The sequence below is a fragment of the Camponotus floridanus genome, unplaced genomic scaffold, assembly GCF_003227725.1.
Source record: "Camponotus floridanus strain SB8 unplaced genomic scaffold, Cflo_v7.5 scaffold68, whole genome shotgun sequence".
In the NCBI taxonomy this organism is placed as follows: Eukaryota; Metazoa; Arthropoda; class Insecta; order Hymenoptera; family Formicidae; genus Camponotus; species Camponotus floridanus.
This window is the reverse complement of record NW_020229836.1, coordinates 536,565-561,729: the sequence shown is the minus strand read 5'-3', so window position 1 is coordinate 561,729 and position 25,165 is coordinate 536,565. Positions and strand designations below refer to the sequence as shown.

The window sequence follows — 25,165 nt, the reverse complement described above, 5'->3', positions numbered from 1 at the left end:
AAAAATATGAAACGATATTATTCTATTTTAAAGACTAATTCTCTAAAAATAAGTTACTTTCAGACATGACAACTTCCTCATATATTTTTGCTTTTAATTTTAAAAAAGATTTTAAAAACTAAGATAGTAAAAATGTTTGCATTTATTTATTATAATTTTCCTTATAAATTTAAAAATATTTTTAAAAAACTATTATTACGCATCAAAAAGACTTATAAATATAAAAGATATATCTTTTATTTTAATACGCTTTTCTTGTTCCTTTCCTTCAAAATAATGTTTAATTAATGATTATATTTGTTCAGCATATACGCTTAACTCTGACCAATCTAAACAATTTCAATCATTTTCGCAATCAACTCGCCATCCTATGTTAGCTTTCGTACACGTTGGCTTCATCATTAACGCAATACTAGTATTACGTTGAGAAATAACAATTTACTAGCTTCTATACATATCACAAATTATATTTATTGATGAATAAAAGAAATTTCATCAATAAGAAGGTCAAAAATTAAGTGGATTTATAAAAAGATATATAGGATATTAATATGCGTATAAAAATATATAGGATATTAATATGCGTATAATGATATATAGGATATTAATATGCGTATAATAATATATAAAATATCACGTCAAACTTTTAATGTAATAGTATATATGTCATCCTTCAATTCTTAAACATTTACTCATGCTTGAAGTTAAAAATTTAATTGTACTGATTGAATCAGTTAAATATATACATATCTCTCTATAATTATTTGTAAACTATCTGCAATTTATTTTATTATTCAATTTTTGAATAATAATTTTTTTCGAAAACAATCTTATATAAAATTTATAAAAAATCACCTTTCTCATAACAAGAAAATTCTTGCCATGTATTATCGCGATTAATATTTAATTTACAAGAATGCTTTTAATTATCTTTATAATTTATATTATTCTAAATATTTTTCTAAAAGAAAAATTTGAGACCAATCTCTTATAATAAAATATTTATACATGATTCGTAGTATACTTTATACAAAAAAATTCGTAGTACTTTCAATAAAAAAAAAAATTATCTTTAAGAAAGTACAAATTAGCACAAATAATAAAATATTAAATTTTTTTATAAAATTTTAAAAGAAACTTTTTGTTTAAAATTTTATATTTATAACGTATAAAAATTTTTCTTAATTAACTAATTACATTAATTAACTAGAAGAGAAAACCTTTTAGAAGCTAACAAGGCAACAGTACATAGAAACAAATGGGAGTTTAAAATAAGCTCTCGGGATAAAATTGAATTTAAATGTGAAATGACAAAAATAATTACGAAAAAAATTATTAAATTAATTATTTGTTACGGTACAAATGTTTTGCAATAATGTTTATTAAACACACCTATTTCTAGAATGTGCACATGTCACATCTAATATTAATTTATTTATAGTATACTAAATAATTTATAATTAAAAAAAAATTATCTCTTATTTTTCTATGATATAAATAGAGAGATTAACATAAATAATTAATAAATAATGTATCTATTTTGTGTGATTATTTCCAGTGTTACGAAGTCTTAAAACACGCGTGTACAAATCTAAAAGGTCGACCACAACCATGTGGTAAGCCATTCACAGCAGTTATCTCGCATGTATTGAATCCAAAAGCTATAACAATAGGTCAACTATATGGTGAATATGATCCCAATATACACGAATGGTAAGCGATATATCGACTGTGAAAAAATTGTCAAACTGCAATATCACTAAATTTCATATATATATGTTATGTTTGTCGAAGCTACAAATTTGCAATTCCTTGAATTTTAAAAATTTATCAAATAAACAATGTTTTTCTTCAATTTAAAAGATTTTTTTCTATATTAAAACGTGAAGCAAATTTCTTAAAATATTATATGAAGAAAAACCAACGTTTATATACATATTTTATTATATCAAACGTTTCAACACATATGTACAAAAATCTGCTATTCAACTTTAATAATCAATATTTATTCAATTTTTATTTTAATATTTATTTATAATTTTATTATATATATTTATAAAGTATTTTTATTACATTTATACGCATTTATGTTAAATCAAATGTGGAAGGGAGGAATTGTAATTAAGAGGAATTTAACATTAAAACTATATATATATATATATATATATATATATATATATATATGTATGTATGTATATATATTAGCTGTTGCATTACACTCGACGTTTTAATACAAATAAATTCGACATTATTATTCCATCGTTCGCTTCTAATTTTCGATTAATTATGATAATTAATCTCAAACGCCGCACGCATTAAGCGTATTAAATGCTCTGAACAAAAATATGTTTTTTAGTATCATTTCACAATTTTATCTGTTTTTCATATCAAGATCATGTTAATTTTTCTTTTATATAATTTGGAAATATATTTTCATAGATATCACAATATTAAAACTAATATAGAATACTACATATTATCAAAATGTTACCTCGCGTATATAATTAATTAAAATACTCTTATTATAGAAACAAATGCATCGTATATAAAGCAGATAATGAACTATTATCATCATTGTAATCTGACATATTTGGAGAAATTCCTTTCTCTGATATTATGTTCTCATATATAAACAAACTTTCAACTCATTTCAATGTGTAAATTAAAATAATTAATAAAATAATAGTTATATCACTCTTTCATTATATGTTTCAATTAACAATATATGCATTTTTAATATATAAAAAAATATTTCTTGGATATACATCTGTATATATTTAATTTTCTTTCGACACTTTCTACTCTAGTGGAAATGTATATATATTATATTTTAATTAATTCTCCTAAACATAATTTCCTCTAATTTTAATTAAAAATAAAAATATTATAGTGTAAATATTTTTATATAAATAATTTATGATTTTGTTAATAGTTTTATTAGAAATAATTTATGTTTAAATTTAAATAAATTGTTTATTAAAATGCATTTACTGCAATTTATTTATATATAATTATACATAAATACTAATAGAGAGATATAACAAATAAGAAACATATAATGAATTAATAGTAATACATAAATAGTAAATATGTAAATATATATCAGTCTATTAATATATAAAATATACGAGTTTTATAGTATTAAAAATGTAACATTTTTAAAATAGATACGATATTATCGTAATATTGATATCTACAGTGCACATTCGATTTTCAGGACAGACGGAATATTGCCAACTTTAATACGAGCAGATATAACAGCAGCGGATCATGATAAATTTTGGTACATTTTTGATGGACCGGTCGATGCAGCTTGGATTGAGAATATGAACACCGTCCTGGATGATAATAAAAAGCTTTGCCTTTCGTCAGGGGAGATAATAAAGCTATTACCAACTCAAACCATAATATTCGAAGTATCTGATCTTCAAGTGGCTTCCCCGGCTACAATATCTAGGTAATACGAAATTGGTTCAATAGGCTTTCATTGCTATAATGAAAGAAATAAATAAAATAATTTTGTTAATTGCAAATTGCAAAAATATAATATTTTATATAATTGGTAATTAATAACACTTGTTAACACTTGTTAAGTGATTCGAAGAGCTTATAGCTCTTAAAAAATAATAAATCCATAATATGTAAAATTAGATGGTAATATCACATTAAAAAATATTTTTATATGTTCTAGATTCAGCTTAGTTGAATTATCTTTTTTATTCTAGATATTTAATTTAAATAAAATAATAGCAGAATTCTAATGATTAATAAACTCACTATTATTAATAAACTCACTATTATTAATAAACTCAATATTATTACCCATACATACACATACACACATATACTTCTTTAGTAGCTTTTTTCTAAATTCTTTAAGTTATAAATAAAATAAAGCGTTTTAATCCCAAAGTGACATAAAATGATATAAAAAATTTTTTTATTAAAATATTCTAAGATTGATTTCCATTTAAGTTTATTTGCTGTAATTTAAATCAATGTTTAAAATTTATAATGCTTGATAATGATGATGAGAATTAATGAAAAATGAGTTTTTGTATTGATCACAATTAAAATATATATTAATTATAATAAAATTATTAATAATAAACATGCAGACTCAGATTTATAAAAATTAATGTAAAAAATAATAACATTAAACTCTTGAAGGTCGCCAGTAAATAAAATAAAAGAAGTAATTAAAAACGATCACACTGGCAAATTTTTTATTAAAGTGAATCACGACATTTCGACCATGGTTTTGGTCCTTTTCGAGTGAACTACAAAAAATTATTTCCAGAATTACACAAAAAAATAAATTACATTGATTTTGAAATAAAAATAATAATTGATTTTGAAATAAAAATAATAATTGTCAATTATAATAATGAAAAAATAATAATAAAGTAAAAAATAATAATTGTCAATTATAAGATTATCAATAAAATATGATGAGTAATTATATGATAGAAAAAGAAAGAAAGAAAGAGAGGGGGGGGGGAGAGCGAGAATTATTAATATACATTAACATTATATATTATATATATTATCTATTAATATTAATATAGACAAGTTTAGCATTGTAAAAGCACTCGAAAATATTGAATAAAATATAATAAACAACAATAATAAACATTTTTAAAAGAGAACACAATGTATTAATTAAAATGTTATTAAAATTATGTGATGAACGTTTCTATTTTCGTCAATACAGATGTGGTATGGTATACATAGAATCTGAAAATTTAGGTCTGCAACCTTTAATCGATTGCTGGATACGATCATTACCAAAGGTAAGTAAATATTTTCAAAAGAATATTTTTATAGAAATATTTTTGGCCTTCATTTAGTATATTGGAAGAATTAACGAAGAAATATGTAATTTATATTTAAATAATTGAAATAATATACATTTTATTAAAATTTGGTATATAAATTTAGTGTATAATAATGTTTTTGAAAATATTTATGTATAAATAGCATATTTGTTTTTAAATAAATATTTATTCTCTAATCCCGAAATTCTGCGTATTGCAGAAATAAAATTATTATATTATTAAAAAATTATTATTATTGAATTATTATTAAAAAATCATATTAAATTAAATTTTTAGAATAAACTTTACTACTTAACCTTTAATCTTTTATCGTTATATATATTTTCACTGATATTTTTAAATTCTCAAGTTTTTAAACTCGTTTTTTGAGTCTTTAATTAGCAACAAATAAATATAATTTTATGTGTAATACTATTAATCTGTAACTTTATTATCTAATTAGATACATGTAAGATATAATTACGTAAAAAAAGTCTTTATCGTTTTCATAGGCGATGAACGATTACGTCGAAGAAATAAGAAGTCTAACAGCTCAATTAGTATTTCCCGGTTTGAAGCTTGTACGAGAAAGTTTACGAGAAATCGTGGATACGGTAGATTCCGCCATTGTTCAATCTTACATAAATCTAATGAACTTCAGAATCAGACCGATGGTCGGCCGCGAAGGAAAAGCGCCACCAAGTTTTGCTTTCCAAAGGACTATACGTAAGTTGCAATTAATTTAAAACTGTGTAACTGAATTTTAACTGAAATTTTGCACATGAGCATTGCCATATATCATAAATAATAAATTTAAAAAACTGAATAATTTAAGTTATTTTTGAATATGTTACGTAATTACGTATACTAATATACATACAAAGCGAAATAAAATTGGTACTCGATATGCACTTGAGCCTGTATTATTATCAAAAGTGCTATCTGTTTCTATTCATCAATTCTGTAACAATTTGTCATATGTACATAAGCAGCTTAAGAGCATAAATGTCAAACTTGTGCTACGTATGCAAAAATGTAATGTCGTGCAGAACAGCATAATATTTTAACTTTAAATATAATTGGTGTTAATATTGAAATAATAATATTGAAATAATTATATTGTATTTCCAAATTGATTTAACGTTCAGTTAAATATAACAATAGAAATGACGTTTGATGTAATATGAGATGTAATATGAAAATAAAAATGATATAGTACAGACTTGATGTAATATTTTTAAAATAATTTGATGACAGGCTATGTTCATTAAACACATATTATAAATTATTCTTTATTTTATATATATATATATATATATATATATATATATATTTATTTTATTTATTTATTTATTTACTTATTTATTCATTAATAAAAATTGATTGCTATATTTAAATATTAATTATTATATATAATTTTTTCTCATTCTTTCAATCTATTAGAATCTATTAGAATCACTAAGAAATTTAAATGATATTATATTATATTTATGATATCGAATCTCACAATTATTGATCACACAATACTTTGTGCATAGCGGATTTGCTGTCGCCATGGATAGCTTTTGCTATAGTTTGGGGATTAGGTGCTATTTGTGATTATAAAAGCCGATGTATATTTAGTGATTGGCTGAGAAAAATACAAAAGGATGCTCAACATAAAACACCGTTTCCAGAAGATGGCCTTGTATTTGATTACAGGTATAAGTATAACGTAATTCAAGAAATGAATTATATGAGAAAAATGTCCGATGAAAAGGTAACGAACGGATATTATACCGATTACTTTAATCGGATATCTGATCGGAAAGTTCCGAATTTTGAATTTTCTGATCAGATATCCGATCGATTTTCTGATTGGATATCTGACCGGTTTCTTTTGTTTCTGATTAAAGTGATCGGTATAATATCCGTTCGTTACCTTTTCACCGGATATTTTTCTCACAATCAGTATAAAAAACAATTTTTTTCTGGAAACCTTCATGTACACAATTTCTTCGGTATTACAATTTACTTGAAAACATGTGCGCAGTTAACATAGAAATTAACATGACTATTCAGATTGCACGATGGTGGATTCACCGATCCTATCGAGGGTCAAGAGCCAATTCCACCGAAGTGGTACAAATGGTTGGATGGAATTCCACTCATCAGAATAATGCCAGAAACAAAATATACCGGTAAGTCACAATAATTTCTTTAGGGGAAAAAAATACATATATATACATATATATATATATATATATATATATATATATATATATATTACATTTATACTTATACAATACATAGTTAATTAGTTGATTATTTTGTTTGGCATCTAATTTTTACTTATAGTCACGCAATGAAAAGGAAAAACTGAATGAAAGCTTTGATAATAATGTTGAGCAAGCAAAACATACGAAAAGGACGTTTCAACTACATTTTTTAGTGATATTTTTAATTTAAATTAATAGAATTTAATTTAACTTAACAGAACTTTAAATTTGGTTTAACTTATCAGAATTTTAAATTTAATTTAACTTAAAAGAACTTTAAATTTTTGAGATCTAGTTATAAAGACATTTAAAATTAAACGAGTAAAAGATACATATACACAAAAAAATATACAATGTTCAAAGAAATTTTCAGAAGAAAATTATTTCAAGATGAAGATTTTATAATAAAATAAGAAAGATTATTAATAAGGAAATGTTGATACATATAAAGTCTCAACTATCCTAGATGTTCCACATTATAATATATTATATAAGTTTTTAGTTTGTGTAAATGTAAAATATAATTATTAATAATTAATATAACTATTATATTTATGACATTTTATTTCAAAATGGTATGTGTTGCAAAATAGTTATTTCAAAATGGTATGTGTTTTATATTTTGTTCAACATTTTCTTGACAAATAACTTTTGCAGATATCGAGGTTCCAACTAAGGATAACGTGCGAAGCACTGCATTAATTGAATATCTTCTCGTGAACGAGACAAATATACTCTGTGTGGGTCCGACCGGAAGCGGTAAGACTTTGACGGTGTCGGCGAAATTATCGCGTAACATGCCGAAAAAATATATTTGCGACATCATGACTTTTTCGGCGCGAATTACGGCGAATCAAACGCAAGTACAGCAGAAAAGCAAATTACGTATTTTTCGAACGGGAAACGGGAAGTGAGATTAATAGCACGAATCTATTTTCGCACAGGATTTAATTGACGCGAAATTGGACAAGAGACGTAAAGGTATTTACGGGCCGCCGATCCTGAAAAAACAAATTTTTTTCATCGATGATTTGAACATGCCGGCACTGGATGCGTATGGTGTTCAACCACCAATTGAATTAATCCGCCAATTTATGGTTTCAAACGGTGAGAAAACAGAATTAATTATACATACAAATATGTATAATATATAATAATATAAAATTATTAATCATTGTTAAGATGATAAATTGATGAATGAAAAAATATGCAAGAGAATTTAATTAAAAATAAAATGTGGAAAAAAAATAATGGTTAAATATTTAACAGCGAGTATTATATGAAAATTATAAAGTAATAAATAATTCTATACATGATTATTAACTATTCCAATTTAGTTATTATTCTAATTATTTTATTCTAATTTTAGCTATATAGTATATTTTATTTTGATCTGCGAATAATTTTCTAGATTTGCCATTATAAATATATTTGCAAAATAATACATCAATTATCTATTAAAATTTCTTCATTTTTTCATAAAAAAAAATACAGTGCAATATTTTATAATTTTATATTTTTATCTCATGGATAATATTATATTTCATAAATTATAAAGTTTACAAAAGTAAATACTTTTTATTTCCGTGCTACAGTATTGACCTATCTTTTACTTAAGAGATTCATAATTTTTATATTACACACCTGTTCATTAAAACCTTTGTTTACAGGATTTTATTAAAAATAAATTGTATCACGATTACGAAAGAGAGAGCGGATAAATAATTTTTAATAAATTAATCTTGAAAATTTTAATCGTGATTCTTAAAAGCTTATTATTATAAGAAAATTTAAGATGAAATTAATGTTTTAAAAGATTATATATGAAAATATGCATATAAAAATTTAATGAAACATGCAAAATAATAATTTCTAGTTATTAAATACTTGTTTCCCACACATTTATATTAATGTTATATTAAATTCAGTATCTAATAATTTTAATGACATTTTTCTATAGAATAATATCTAGTCTTGAATGCAATGATGCTGTCAGTTGACCTTTATTATATGACGGAATCCAATATCATGGATATATATTTATGCATTTCGAATATAAATACGACCAGATTAATACGATATCGGGCGAGTTATATAATCATGGAATCATAGAAAAAATTCTTACAATATATTATCCATTCCATTATTTTAACAAGTTCAGCTTTAATAAATCAAAAAATTTTTCAAGATTTTTTATTGCAATTTTCTTTGAAATGATACCAATTATGAAAAATAATACTGTCTATACTTTTTATATAATGATATAAAATACTACCTATATAATGATAAAATAATGATACTATTTATATAATGACAATATAATGATAAAACGTAACATACTAAAATTTAAATAAAGATAAATTTTCCACAGGATGGTACGACAGAAAAGAGATCGGATCCTTCAGGTTCATCGAGGACGTAAATTTCGTCGCAGCTATGGGACTTTCCGGAGGTGGAAGAAACCCAATAACTGCCAGACTTCTACGACATTTCCATATTATTGCGTTTCCAGAGATCGAGGACGACGCCAAAGTGAGTTGCATGGTATTTGTAAAACTGCACGTTGAATACGCTAATTGCTTGCATTTATCGACAATCTTTCAGGATATCACGTTATTTTTTGCCTATAAATAAAATTGTGAAATTTCCGCGCGCGTGAATTTTCTGAAGTTGTAATCTTGTCAAATGAAAAAAAGATCCTTGATTTAAATATCTCACTTCTATAGGTATCAAATATTTTAAGCAAGTTTCGTTTTTAATTCAAAATTTGTTTTTTAGAGCAATATATTATAGAGATATAAAAAGATAAGTAATATAAATAGACAATTTGTTTAAAATATTTTACATAATATTTTATGTTATAAAAAGTTTAATTATTAATTATTAAAATCTTTAATAACATATATTAAAGAAAATAAATTTTTTAATTTTATTAAAAATATTTTATTAAAAATATTTTTTTATTTATTAATTTTAATCAAAAAAACTGATTCATACACACAAATAAAAAAATCGCAAATCAAAATCATCAGTAGAAAAATATTCTATAAGATATTTTATAGACGAAAAGTACAAGAATATTGAATTTTAAATAATTTCAGAATAGAGATGTTTATTGTATAATGATACAATGAATATTACAATTTTATTTATTGTGTCGCTTGCGTGTTAAAATTCAATGAAAAATAATTTCCGATGTGACGTTTGTTACACTCGTGGCTGCACATACGTACATGTACATTTCCTTCCACTACGTCGTCAAGTTTTCTTCCATTGAATCGGCATCCACACCCAAGCGCATAATCGCGACCCTTTAGAAAAGACGGAACACCGTGGAACATAGCTGCGCTGTTTGTCTTGTTCCTCCGTGCTCGCCGCAATTAGACATCGTAAATCGTGACAGTACCGACCATAATTTATCATAATCACCTGCTCGGCTAATATAATGGAGACCATAATCAACCTCACCGATTCTGCGCACCCGCGAGACCTTCTATGTACGTTTCGTTCAAGGTCGATGAGGCGGGACCGAGTTTAAATATTGTTGATTAAATATTCATGTCAAATCATCCATAATATTCATACTCTGGAGAATTTCCTCAGTACTGATGCCCTCGGATGTTATCTAACATCGGATGTTATCTGATTAAATATTAGAGTAATATTATTATTAGTGCTAAACGTAATAAAACATAAGTAAACTTTAATTAGAATAATGTAATAATTGTTTCTTAATTTATGAGCTCCTTTTGGCAATTGATATATTATAAATTTATCGCCGAAAGGTTTATGTTTATGTTTCCTTACAAACTTTTTGAATTGAAATTAAAATTAAAATTAAAGTTTAACAAACTTTTAAGTTAATTTTTTATTAGAAAAATTCTATTTATTTTGTTATCTTGTAAGTTTCAACAGTAAATATCTACATGTAATTGTAAAATCAAATTTCAATTAAAGTAAATTTTAAACAAAAGTTCGAACAACTTAAAAATTTAAAATTAATGTTGAATTAAATATAGAATGCATGCTAGAATGCTTGTCAGGAAAAACTCATTGCTTAAAAGTCTATTTAAAAAGTAAATGTTATGTAAGTGGAAGCACTATAAATTTATAAAAGATAACTAATTAAATGTTTGTGTATATGAGATAATATTTTTAAAATTATAAATGGATATCTATAAATAATGGATATCTATAATCATTTAATTTTGTTGTACATTTAATTTACAGTCACATATCTTCAAAACAATTCTTAACTCATGGCTATCAAATACACCAGAACTTGAAAATATGTTGGATGATATAGTGAACGTTACTTTAAAAGTTTTTACAAATACATGCAACGAAATGCTGCCAACTCCTAATAAATTCCATTACACTTTTAATCTTCGTGATTTGAGTAAAGTTTTCCAAGGTATACTTATGGCGGATGCGACAAAAATGCTAGTTAGTATAATTTTTAAGTATTATTAACTTTCTAATTTGAAAAATTGATTATATTTCATTGCAAGGCAAATCGTCTCAGAATTAATAACAAGTTGCTTCAACAAAGTCGATAATATTAACTATCCTGTAGAATGAAAAGAATTATTCGATAAAAGACTATGTGCTCGAGTGATTAAAACTCGTGTATGATCAAACAAACCTTCCCTTCAGTTCATACATGCGCGGCGCTCATGGCTATACATCGCACGTTATTAAAAAGTTAAAATAGAATTAAAAAAGAATAAATCTATTTTATATAAAATGGAATAAAAAATATTATTTAAATGGCTTTATTTGTACGTGACAAAGCAGTCTATACATAAATTGGCGAATATTGTTATACGTTTCCAATTTTTTCTTGATTGCTTTACAATAGAGATCACTTTAATCTAATTCAATATTTTATTTAATATACAGCTAGTATAAAATTGAATGTTTTATATCCATCTTGATCTAAATATGCAAAACAAAAATACACGTTATGGAATTTTATTTATCGAGCAACAATTAATACATGTTTCGCATTTTTTGCAATTTATTTTCTTAATTAATCTATAGAAAAAAATTATTTTACATATTATATAATATTTAATTAATTAATTTATATAAATTAATTTATAGAAATTATCCTACATATTATATAATTTGTATCATACTTATCTTTTTATACGTAGACTCGTGAAAAACTATTACTACTTTGGTATCATGAAAATATTCGAGTCTTCAGTGATCGATTGATTGACGACGAAGATAGAAAATGGTTCGATCAATTCTTGCGAGATATATTAAACGAAAAGTTTCATTGTGATGCTGATAATTTTATTGGAGACGAAACATTATTTTATGGTGACTTTTGTGGTATAGCAAAAGAATATGAACAGATAACAGATATAAAACAAGTAACTATATAATTTCAGTATATTTAAAATTTAAAGTTTATTATATATATATATATATATATATATATATATATAAAATATTAATATTAATTATATACATACATATATATATATATATATATATATATATATATATATATATATAATATTAATATAAATTTTTAATTATGAAATTAATAATTATTATTTAAATTTAATAATATAGTAAATATATAAACTTTAATAATTACTATTTTTGATTTTTTTATATAATTGCATGTGTTTGTTTGTCTTTTTAAAAGTTTCTTGTTTATAACTAATACAAAAATTAATAAAAAATGTATGCCGACTTTTTTTATATATTTATAGATGGAAAAAATTTTACTTGATTTTTTGGAAGATTATAATAATTCAACAATGTCACCGATGCAATTAGTACTGTTTGAAGATGCAATGAGTCATATTTGTAGAATCATGCGAATTCTTCGACAATCTAGAGGAAATGCCTTATTATTAGGAATGAGTGGTTCAGGTATATTGTAATTGCACCTACAATATCACAAAATATTTTCATAATTGATATAATTGATATAATAGTTCTTAAAATTAATTTATATACTCTTTTACAAAAGATACATTTGATAAAGATATTAATTAATCAATTTAAAAAATTGACTTTTATATTAACTTTTATATTAAATACTATATGTGTAATAATAATATGTATATTTTTTTATAAATTTAGAAATAGATTATAAACTTTATAAAACTGATTCCATCAGAAGTACAAATATAAATATAAATTGAATAATAGTATTGTACAGTACTATTGTTAACTTTGCACAATTTTAAATAGCTACATTATTCGCAGCATCATTTTTCGTTTTTCATATTAATGTCTCATAATGTTCTATATAGCTATTGTATGATATGCTTGATAAATAGCTTATTCATTTTAATGAATGATATTTTAATATATTTTTATGGCTTCTTCAATCGTATTTCCAAGAAATTCATATTGATGGCTTCTTCAATCTAGAAAATTTACTGTCTAAAGAACTTGCATTTATTATGTTGCGTCTAGAAGATGCAAATACAAAACGAAATACTTATATTCCTAGGACGTCAAAGTCTGACGAAGCTTGCATCGCACATCCAAGAGTACAATTGCTTCCAGATTGGAATCAATAAAGCTTTTACGATTCATAACTGGCGAGACGATATCAAAAATATAATCTTAAAAGCAGGATTACGGAATCAATCTATTGTCTTTCTGTTTTCTGATACGCAGGTAAAATTAAATCAGATTGTCAATTAAAGCTTAAATTAATTGGATATTTGAGAAATTCATTATATTTTGTTCTCTATATTTCTGCCTGTACATATATATATATATATATATATATATATATATAATTTATTTATTTATTTATGTTTAATATGATAAATAACACCTAATAAAAGGAATAGGCAGTATTGAACTGCACAAGGTAATTTTATAGAGTTTCTTATAAAACACGAAAAATAAAATGATTTATTTTAGAAATAACGAGAATTAACTGAGTCATTTTTTTGCTATTATGTTATATCATTATGTTCTATTATGTATATCATTAGTTATATCGTTATGTTATACTATGTTTCTAACTAAATTTATAATTTTTACATATTAAAATTTTAAATAAATAAAAATTTAATTTTAGATTAAATAATTAAAAATATTAAATAATTCAAACTTATGTATTTTTTAATTATATACAGATGTATACAGATGTATGTCATATTTATAATTATTTATTATTAATATATTATTAATATATTATTACAATTGATAAAACATATATGTGTATGTGTGTGTATGTGTGCCGCGCGTGCACAAAAAACTTATTATCTTATACAATAATATACTATACTAGCATATTCTTCTGCATTGAAAAATGAAAGTCTATCCACCATAAGCAGATTAAGTTATTTTATACTTCAGAGCTAAACCAGAGGGATTATGTTCATTTAATTATAATTGTTTTGTTTTACATATTTCATGGATAATACGTATAGGTTTTTCTAGATAAAGAATGACTCTATGTTGGAAGACTTGAATAATATTTTAAATAATGGTGATGTTCCAAACATATATCAAACTGATGAAATAGAAAAAATTTATCAAGCAATGCGAGCACCAGTACAAGAGACTGGGCTTCAGATCAATAGGAGTAATCTTTTCTCCGCTTATCTGAAGAGAGTCAAAAACAATTTACACATTGTCATCACAATGAGGTATTTTTATTATAAAATTAAATCTTATTATTAGAATCATTTTAACAAAAATTTTATAATTAATTTTTTTATCTATAAATGATTAATTCACAATTTTTTAAAAATCTGTAAATAACATGTAATTTATATGAAAAAAATGAGAGAGAAATATAACTTTCGTCAATGTACCTATATAAGTTAAATATTATATTAGATAAATGTAAATTATCATTTGCCATAATATGAATTTGTGATAAAAATTCATCTATGAGATTTATACGTTTATGACGAAATTTAGACGCGATGCAGATTTAAATATATTATATATCAAATGTCAATACAATTTTTAATAACCGTAACGTTATTAATCTCATATCATGTGTCATGTCTTGTCGTAATGTGAAATAATATTAAAAATCAAGAAATAGATCTAGAGAGAATAATAGTTATTTATGATTTTAAAAAAATCTATTTTTTTGTATTAACATTCATATCGATTATGTCTCATATAAAATGTAATAAACAATACAATACTATTATAGTTTTTATATAATATTATGATTTCTATTTTTGAATTTTTGAATATGATTCCTATTTTTGAAATTAATCAAATGCAGTAATTCTCTCAAAATAATCAATATATTTATAATTCTTCTAATATATAATAAAATAATTTATATATTTAACTTATAAGAACTTCTTGAATATTCAAGATTATTTTAGAACAACTTTAAGTCCTTAACCGTAATGAAAAGAGCAAACAAAAATTCAACGTAAAAATAAATCACACATTCTATTTAATATCTCTCTCTTAATCCCTTTAAAACTTAAATTATTGAAAATTTTGCAGAACAAATCTTTCATGAAAACGAACATTAAATATTTTAAATTAATTTAATAATTTATTCATTAAACCAACAGAGCAATTTGAAAGTTATTTTTATTAAACAGTAATAATATTATATATCTTTTTTAAGCATTAAATTAGCCTTAAAGTATATAAACTATAAATACAGAAAAATAAAAATTTTAAATGTACTTATTCATACTATTATTTTAATACTACTATTAATTTGAAAAATAATTTTTTGCACAATATATATAATATAATGTATATAATAAAATCCTCAAGAAAGATGATAATAGCAAAAGATTAAGTTCCAGCAAAACAATGGCCAAGAATAAAAGTAGATAAAATATGAAAACAGCGACAAAACCGAAGGAATGATAATGAAATATTGATCGTTGGACTTAATATGTCCGGGTTAGAATGAATCTTGATCCCATATTTATGAATTTTTCATAGAATAAGCAAATCACTTATAATTAAGATTGATAATTAAACCACCAATCATAATAATTTTATGCAAATGCATTGCATTCCACGTCCTATACGACCTTTTTCTTTGAAAATATTATTTTATTCCTTTTAATATTTATCTATTAAATAAGAACTCGAAGAAAAGATCATTTTATAACTCTCTTGTAAATTTAAAAAAAATTTAAATTCATATTAATTCTTCATATAAATTCTTATATTATTCTATTTGATAAGCTTGAAAAGAAGAAAGAGACATAATTATATGTAAACTATAAGACTGTAATACAAGACTAATAATAAAATTTACTAAATTTATCTACTAGATTAACCAAGTCAAAATAATAATTAATTTAATGGAAATAATTTAATAAATCATTTTTGTAGAAGAAAGTATTAAAATTACAAATTATCCAAATATTAATAAGGAAAAATATTTAATTTATTTATATAATTAATATTTGTATACAATAATCATACATACATAATTAATCTCTTTTTATATTGTTATTTGGCAAATCATGAAACATTTAATACATTTAATCACACATAAATCTACATACACAATTAACTCGATGTTCTTATATTTCCAATATTTAGTCCAATTGGAGATATATTTCGCGCTCGTATCAGACAATTTCCGGCGTTAGTAAATTGCTGTTCAATTGATTGGTTTTGCCCCTGGCCGGATACCGCACTTCAGGTTTGTATAATATAATAAAAAGCATGAAATGACTAAAAATATATATATGAAATGACTAAAAATATATATATGTCTCTTTGCAATTCTCTTATATAAAAATGTTTTAATAAAAATACCAGATCAATATTATATCTGCCTCAAAAATATTATACAGTATTTTATTATTTATATATACTACGTATATATAAATTCCAATGTAATTATTAAATATAGAAATAATAAAATTATAAATGTCTCATCAAAATATTGAGTAATTATTACAAAGTTTTAATATTACGTGAGACATTGAATTGAGTATATTTCTAACAAATTTTTTGCATTAGTATTTTCAATATATTTATAATGGAAAAATGCGGGATATGCGAGAAAGTATTATTTATTTAATACATATGTTATATCAAAACTTTATGAATGAAACAACGGTTGCGTAATAATAAATGTAAAAGTATAAAATTTATATTTTCTTTTAAAATATATCGTTTATTTTAAAAATAATAAACATATGCTTTTCCTAATAAATATTAAACTATAATTAACAGCAAATTAATCTACTTAATCATCACATTTCATATCACGATATATATATATATATATATTTATAACTTATTTACTAGTAAGTTAGTCATTTCAATTTCTATAAATTGTGAAAGCAAAGGAAAAGGCGATCTATAATAAATGACAGCAATTTATAATTAATTTTAGTTTCGAGATTTTATTATAATCCTTATACTTTTGACAGACGTATAATTAACAAGTCCAGAGCTTTATAAACTGATATGTTTAAAAAGATTAATCTTATTGGATAGATAATAAATGAATTTAATTCACAAAATAATAGCACCGTATATTTATTGAAATTCAGAACTTGAAAAATTTGATGAAAATTATGTCATTTGATATAACTTTCGTCAAATAAGCTTAAAAACTGATTTTAAAACTGATTAATTAAGAATTGTACAGAGATTCTATTGATTACAAGATTATCGATACGAAATATGCAAGAAAATATTTGTTTCCTTACACATCTAAATACAAACTGATTTATTTAATAATAAACTTATTTAATAATAAATACGATTTAATTCTGAAATCTATTCTTTTCTTATAAGTACGACCTTATTATCGGACTTGAATGTATATTTAATGTTAATATGATGCAAATGTTGGCAATACTAAGTAAGTTCGCGTTGTTAATTCCGAATTCCAATTTCTCCTCGAAATTTCTCATAGTAAATTAATTCTCATTTGAAACCAGAAGTTCAACACATATAAGTAACTATTAATTTCACGAAGCTTGTCACAAAATTATAAGATAGATATTTGAAATATATTATAAAATAATTGCTCAGGATATAATTGCTCGAGTATTAATTGCAATATATTTTTGCTTAGAGCGTAGCGACGCATCTTTTATCGGATATCAAAGACAAATCGATCACGGATAAAAATTTGCAATCTATCGTAAGGATATGTCAATATATGCATTCCAGCGTGATTGATGCCAGTGAACGCTTTTTGAAAGTGAGTATGTAATTTCATTTGGACACAGACGTCACTATGCTGAATAAAATTTATCTTAGGAACTGGCACGTCATAATTACGTTACTCCTATGTCGTATTTGGAATTGCTCTCTGGTTATGGCAACCTTTTGAAAAAGAAGAAAAACGAATTAAATTCTTCGATGACTCATTTATCTATCGGTGAGTAAAGTTGAAAAACTCTATAAAATAAAAATATAGAATAATTAAAATAACGATTTCAGTAACTCTAGAAAATAATAAATATTAATATTTAGGAAAATTTTGTACGTAAGTTCTCTCTAATTATTCTAATTTAGTGAAGCTTTTTAGATATATGATGTTAAACAATATACGAGATATATATCTATTTTTAAAATATATATTGAGAATTTTATAAGAATTTTAAAATAATATTTTCAAAAGTATAAAAAGATATTTTATATTTTTCAGTCTCGTATGAATAAATAATATAAAATATAAAGATATAAAAGAATTGTGAAAAGGAATTTAAAAAATATGATCATCTTACACAATTATATTACACAATTATATTACACAAATTTCTTTACAGCAGACATAATAGGACTTTAATGAAAGTAATCAAATTGAAACAATGATTAAAACGGAAAAACTCTGTTTTATTTAATATTTATTTTTTATATTTTACTAACGGCGTGTATTGAGTATAACAGGAGACGGATGTCATAGGTCAAAGGTAAACGACCGCTATCAGTAATTTTCCAGTTCGTAAATTTAACGCCGACTGTCTGACGGTAGCTCGTAGTTCGTGGTAAATTTGAGATATCGATTTGTACAAATCACGGATGTCACTCACATGTTAGAAGATAGGAAATGAAATATCCCATTTATGTTAACTTCTTGCACAATATATCTCTTCATATAATATTTCAATTTAATTTTATTTATATTATATTTTATTTATGTTATATTTTATTTAAATTTATTCTATTATTATTGAGAATCATGATGAGATTAATGTTACTAGAATAAAGGAAAAGAGTAGAAAAAATAGAGGAAATTGAAGAAAAACTACTGTTTTTAGTATTCATTGAAAGATCGTGATAAAATGGAGATACATCATCTATTGAACCTTCAATGAGATCAAGAAATGAAGAAAATTCAATACCTCTAGCTTGCCTTTAAAACATCAGACGATGCAAATTAATGACTTCATTTAATTTGCATGAATTACCATACAACTTGTCTTTGTAATTCAACACGCATTTTTCTCAAATAGGATTAAGCAAACTAGCAAGCGCAGAAGCAGAAGTTAAAGACATGCAAGAGCTATTAAAACGTATGAAGCCGGAGATAGAAAAGGCAACGGAAGCTACAATAAAAATGATACAAGAAATTACTCAAGACACGGTAAGCATTAAACTTTTTGATGAAAATTTTATATTCTCGTTATTCAAATATATCTCATATATCATATCAAATATGCAACTTATAAATTAACAAAGAATTTGAATCCAAAAATATTCTAACTATGGCATTAAAGACATAAATGAAAAAATAAAATATTTTTTTAATAAGATTCTTTTAAGAAAGAAAACGTTTTGTTTTTTTGTGAAATTTTTTTTCTATGAATATATATATATATATATATTTATTATTTTAATTATTAGAAATGTTGTATTTTTGATTTATATATATATTTGTTTATTTATTTATTATTTTAATTATTGCAAATTTTGTATTTTTATTGATTTTTTGATAATATATATTTGAATTAAGTCTTAAATATAGATCGCCTTTCAATGGATTATATAGTAATTATTACTTTTAATTGGATAGGTTTTAGATAAAAAACAAATCAAAGTTTAATTTGAATGAATTGTCTCTTTAGATATAAAAAAACACAATTTATAGTTTTTAAAAGTGTACTTTAGTCACTATTTTAATATAATAAAAATAATTAAAATTATATTATATTCTTAATTTATTTTTTTAATTGAAAAAGAAACAGTTTTTTCTACATCTTTAAATGATACTTTTAGCTAAAACCATTTCTTAATCGTAAAAGAGAATTTAATCTCTCAGAATTTAATCTCTTTGACATTTTAAAAAATCTTTTTACATTATATATATATATATATATATATATATATATATATATATATATTACGTGAAAGATTTATAAGAGAAGATAATCTAATTTATTAGCTTTTAATAATGTTGATAAAATTGTAATTTTGACAATCTTTTGTAAATTTTTGCAAAAAATTATCAATTCTGTTAATTCCAATTTTTAGTAATTCTGTTAATTCCAATTAATTAAAATAGTTTTAAATATGATTTTATAATGTTTGATAAAATTAAAAATATATTAGCAAGGTCTCTAAATTTCGTATCACGATATAAAATAAAGTATGAAGTATTATGTTAATTAAAAATAAAAATATTTGAGTAAAATATTATAATTTTTTAATTTGTCAATTAAGAAAAAAATACTACCATAATAAAATAAATTATTCTTTACTGTAATACACAATAAAATTTTATTCATAAAAATGTACATATCAATTAAATAAAATTTTTTATAATTTTAAAAGAAAATTATAGTACTAATTTTTTACAATCAGCTATTTTGATTTTATCTAAACAAAATTGTTTAAATAAATATATGCATATAAAATTATTAATGGAAAATTTTTGTATTGTTTGTGTAGGTAGTTAAATAATTTGATCAAAAATGTATAAATATTATAAAAAATTTTTGAAATTTTAATGTTTAAATCCATTTAGAAAAAAATAAATTATAATTAAATAAAATATTATAATTAGAGTTACATTATTCTTATATTGATATTTACATTAAAAAATTTTACTTTAATTTCAATTTTACTTTAATTTCAATAAGATTATTTTAATAATAATTTAATAATAATAAATTTAAAAAACTGTATACATAGGCAAACAAATTTAATCATTCCTACTATTCTTTCTATCAAATGTAATATGCAGTTCTGTTTTTGAATATTTATAATGATACAATTTAATTTAGTTTTAAGAAATATATTTTGTCACGTAATACTTGTTGTAGATTGAAGCGGAAAAAGTTAAGGTAGTAGCAATGCAACAAGAAGCGATGGCATCAAAAATGAAGCACGAAAATGAAGCGATTAGAAATGAGGCAGAGACTGATTTAAGTACGTTTTATCTCTTTAAGCTTAGTAAAATCTCATTCTGTGAGATCAGTATATTTTATGTTTGTACTATATGCAATTGCGCGCATTTATAAGCAGCATTAAATTCGTAACATTAAAATGAAAAGAAGAAACAAAAAAGTGGCGCTTATTATTCTTGAAATTATTTCTTTTTTTATTACATTTTATTTCCTTCTCTTTCTTAATTGTATTTTGTAATAATACAGATAAAATATAATGATATCGAAAAATATCAATATAAACTTTTGACTCAAATAGTTTATTTACCTTGCAAAATATACGGCCACAAAATAAATTATCTTCAATTTTTAAAATTTAAACATCCTTAATTTTTATTTGCATGAATTAATAACTAACATTCAAAATATTAAGGCATTTATGTTTAGAATGATATTTGATTGATTCGAAGTATAGAGGATATTCCATACAAAATTTATATTCAAATATCTCACTATTTCCCTGATAATAAAAAGCTAATTATCATCGATATGTAAACTATATGATGTGCATAAATAGATTTTAGCATACAACTTTACAGTACAACTTTAGCGTACAAATCATGATTAATTCTCTCATTGTCTTTTATTGTACTTTTGAAACTTACAATCAGTTGGAAATATGTATTATAGATTATAATGTATTATAGATTAAAAATAATATTTTTTTATTATGTTGCCTAACATTATTGAGAACATGCAAATGCATACATTATTTATTTCTCCGTTTTGGAAAAATGTATTGCGCCTATACGCAGTTTAAATATCAAAAACTTGATGAGGGATTTTGTAGTATCAAACATAAAAGCTCGCACATAAATATTTATATGTATATACAGTTAAATAAAGTAAAATGATATTAATGTGTGTAGAAACTATTATAAATAAAAATTCGATCATTTCGCATATGTACAAATCTACTGACAGTCTATTAGTAAACAAAAAATTTTTCAGTTTTCAATAGCAAAGATAAAATATTGACAAAAGAATATTTGCGAAGTTGATATTTTATATTCGTTACTTTCTCATTACTTAAGAACTAAATAAATACAATGTTAAGAAAAATACCGTAGTTTTGAATATTTAGATAAGTCAAATAATATTCAAGAGAATTAGACAAAACTGTAATTTACAGATGAGAAATAAATAATCTGTCTATTCATATAAATTTTACATATTCGCAGATGAAGTAAAACCAATGCTCGAAGCTGCCGAGGCTAGCTTGAAAGCATTAAATAAAAATGATATTGCAGAGGTAAAAGCAATGAAAAGACCGCCATTAGGGGTACTTTTAGTAATTGAAGCAATGTGCATTGTGAACAATGTAAAACCACATAAGGTTCGTTCAATTATATGTATAATTATGCGAATACATATATTACAAGATAATATTTCTGTTTTATAAACAAGATATTTATTATAATGCTTTTTATTTTATATTATGTGTGTAGTTGTTATCATATAATTTAATATAAATTGTAATTATAAAATATAATATAATAATGGTTATGCTTTATTAGTTGTGCATTTTTTATATAGCAATACATTATTTAAAGTATTCTATTTTTAGTACTTTTAGTATTTTTTTGTTAAATTTGTTTATTAAGAGATTTAAAATGTAAATTAAAATTGATAATTTAATAACTCAATTTGAAATGCTTCTAATTTTTTGTAAAAAAAGTACAATACGATTGTTAATTAATTTAATTAGATGAACAACTTTTATAAAACACATGACTATATTATCAGCATCCTGGAAAGCTTCCCGGGGAAAAAATATTAGATTACTGGACCCCTGGGAGTCAGATGCTAGCAGATCCAATTCATTTTTTGTATACAATGGAGCATTTTAGGAAGGAAGATATTACGGAGGAAATGATCAATAAACTTAAGGATTACATAGAAAATCCAAACTTTGAACCAGCAAAGGTAAATATCCGTTTACAATTATACTATAACAAATTACATTCATCAGATCATTTCTTTCATATAAAACATTTAATCTCAAAAATTAATACTTTATTTTTACTTGCAGTAAATTATTATGTTGATATAGTTTTTATACAAGTATAAATTATTTAATCTCATGAACATATGCAATAATTTCTGACAATTTTTTACTGTAAAATTAATAAAGAAAAAAAAAGAGAAAGATGTTTGTTGATATAAATGTTTTTTTAAATTAATATTTTAATTGCAATAAAAAATATTACAAAAAAATACGAAATTATCAAAAAATATAATTCATTAATTATATTGTGTGTGAATGTAATTATTTTTTCTTTAATATTTGAATTAGCAAAATATTATAATAAGATAACTATCAAAATTATAATATCGAAAGGTACTTCAAGTGTCAAAAGCTTGTCATTCTTTGTGCTTGTGGGTCCACGCTATGTACAATTATTATTTCGTAATTAAAAAAGTGGAACCTAAAATGGCAGCTTTGGAGAAAGCCGAGAAAATTTTGGTTGAAACTGAAAAAACTCTTGCAGTCGCTATAGTGAGGCTGCGAGAGGTAGAAGAAGGTATTGAGAAACTGCAAGATCAATTGAGGGAGAAAGAAGAGAAAAAGGTCGATTTAGAGAGACAGAAACAGCTATGTGAGGAACGAATAGCACGAGCCATGAGATTGATCGTGGGTCTGTCAGATGAACAGAAGCGATGGATCATCATGGTAGACGATATAAAAGTGTCCTTAAAGAATACTGTTGGTGACATACTTCTGTCGTCAGGTGTGAATAAATTTTCAATCATCACCTCGTTCGAATTATTTGTTTTTATTTATGTACGAAAAAGAAAATAGAACTCAATAATTTATATGGTTTCAGAAATAATTTTCTTATAAATCCGTTGCATTATTAATCGAAATAAATTGGATAATTTAATTTACACCATAAGTTAGTGTATTATACATATTATTGTATTTTATTGTGTTATATATATGAGTATTATATAAATATATTAAATTAAAATTATAATTTGCACAATCATCAAAAATATTTTACTAATTCTTGTTTTAATATATAGCATACATAATAATAATATTTTATAGCATTTAATTTTAAATGTTTAATAAATTTAAATCACATATACACAAAACATACACTGATTATTATATTTTAAACTATTTATTATATTAAAACAACAAATGGATCAATAAAGCTTTCTTTTTTCTTTTTCTTCTTCTCTTATGTGTGTGTGTGTGTGTGTGTGTATATATATAATATCATTTGTTCATAATTGAAATTATCAAAAAATAATGCTAAATTAAAAATAAATTTTTATTTTAAAAAATGAATAAATAACATGCATAATAATTTAAAACTATCATAACTGTTCAATATCTCAAGAGATATATTATATAATATAAAATTTTTATCGTACATTTTCAAACCAGTCCATTAAGATCGTTGTTTCCTTGCTAAAATTCTGTATGATCCACTTTAATGTGCCATTTACGATAAATCACAGTCATTCTCGTAAACCTAATTTTCTCCCTAGACCTTAAGGAAATTTCTTTGTAAAGAATAATGACACTAACCTGATTCTATCAGATATGAGAAATCGAAATTCTTTACAAAATCTTATAAAGAGATTTAAAAAAATTTAATATTACACTTTTTAGCGAGTTTCATTATATTCAACTTTATGATTTCTTTAGTATTACATTTCTTTCGTATTCTATAATTAAATAAAATTAATAATAATTTATACATAATCATAAAAATTATTGTCAATT

General features: G+C 23.1%; 1 protein-coding gene across 1 annotated transcript in view; it reads left to right on the top strand.

The window, feature by feature from the left end:
* The window catches only part of LOC105258587 (dynein heavy chain 1, axonemal), an 87,031-nt gene that overhangs the window by 52,261 nt on the left and 9,605 nt on the right, over nt 1-25,165 (top strand). Inside the window, exons 24-45 of the mRNA XM_025413539.1 lie at nt 1,559-1,713; nt 3,218-3,457; nt 4,715-4,793; nt 5,330-5,543; nt 6,356-6,518; nt 6,879-6,997; nt 7,733-7,938; nt 8,020-8,182; nt 9,447-9,607; nt 11,306-11,521; nt 12,235-12,459; nt 12,808-12,970; nt 13,560-13,729; nt 14,507-14,715; nt 16,613-16,715; nt 18,108-18,236; nt 18,296-18,416; nt 19,495-19,625; nt 21,304-21,409; nt 22,608-22,762; nt 23,173-23,352; nt 23,768-24,158. Coding sequence (XP_025269324.1) covers nt 1,559-1,713; nt 3,218-3,457; nt 4,715-4,793; nt 5,330-5,543; nt 6,356-6,518; nt 6,879-6,997; nt 7,733-7,938; nt 8,020-8,182; nt 9,447-9,607; nt 11,306-11,521; nt 12,235-12,459; nt 12,808-12,970; nt 13,560-13,729; nt 14,507-14,715; nt 16,613-16,715; nt 18,108-18,236; nt 18,296-18,416; nt 19,495-19,625; nt 21,304-21,409; nt 22,608-22,762; nt 23,173-23,352; nt 23,768-24,158 — 3,799 coding nt within the window. The remainder of the gene's footprint in view (nt 1-1,558; nt 1,714-3,217; nt 3,458-4,714; nt 4,794-5,329; nt 5,544-6,355; nt 6,519-6,878; nt 6,998-7,732; nt 7,939-8,019; nt 8,183-9,446; nt 9,608-11,305; nt 11,522-12,234; nt 12,460-12,807; nt 12,971-13,559; nt 13,730-14,506; nt 14,716-16,612; nt 16,716-18,107; nt 18,237-18,295; nt 18,417-19,494; nt 19,626-21,303; nt 21,410-22,607; nt 22,763-23,172; nt 23,353-23,767; nt 24,159-25,165) is intronic.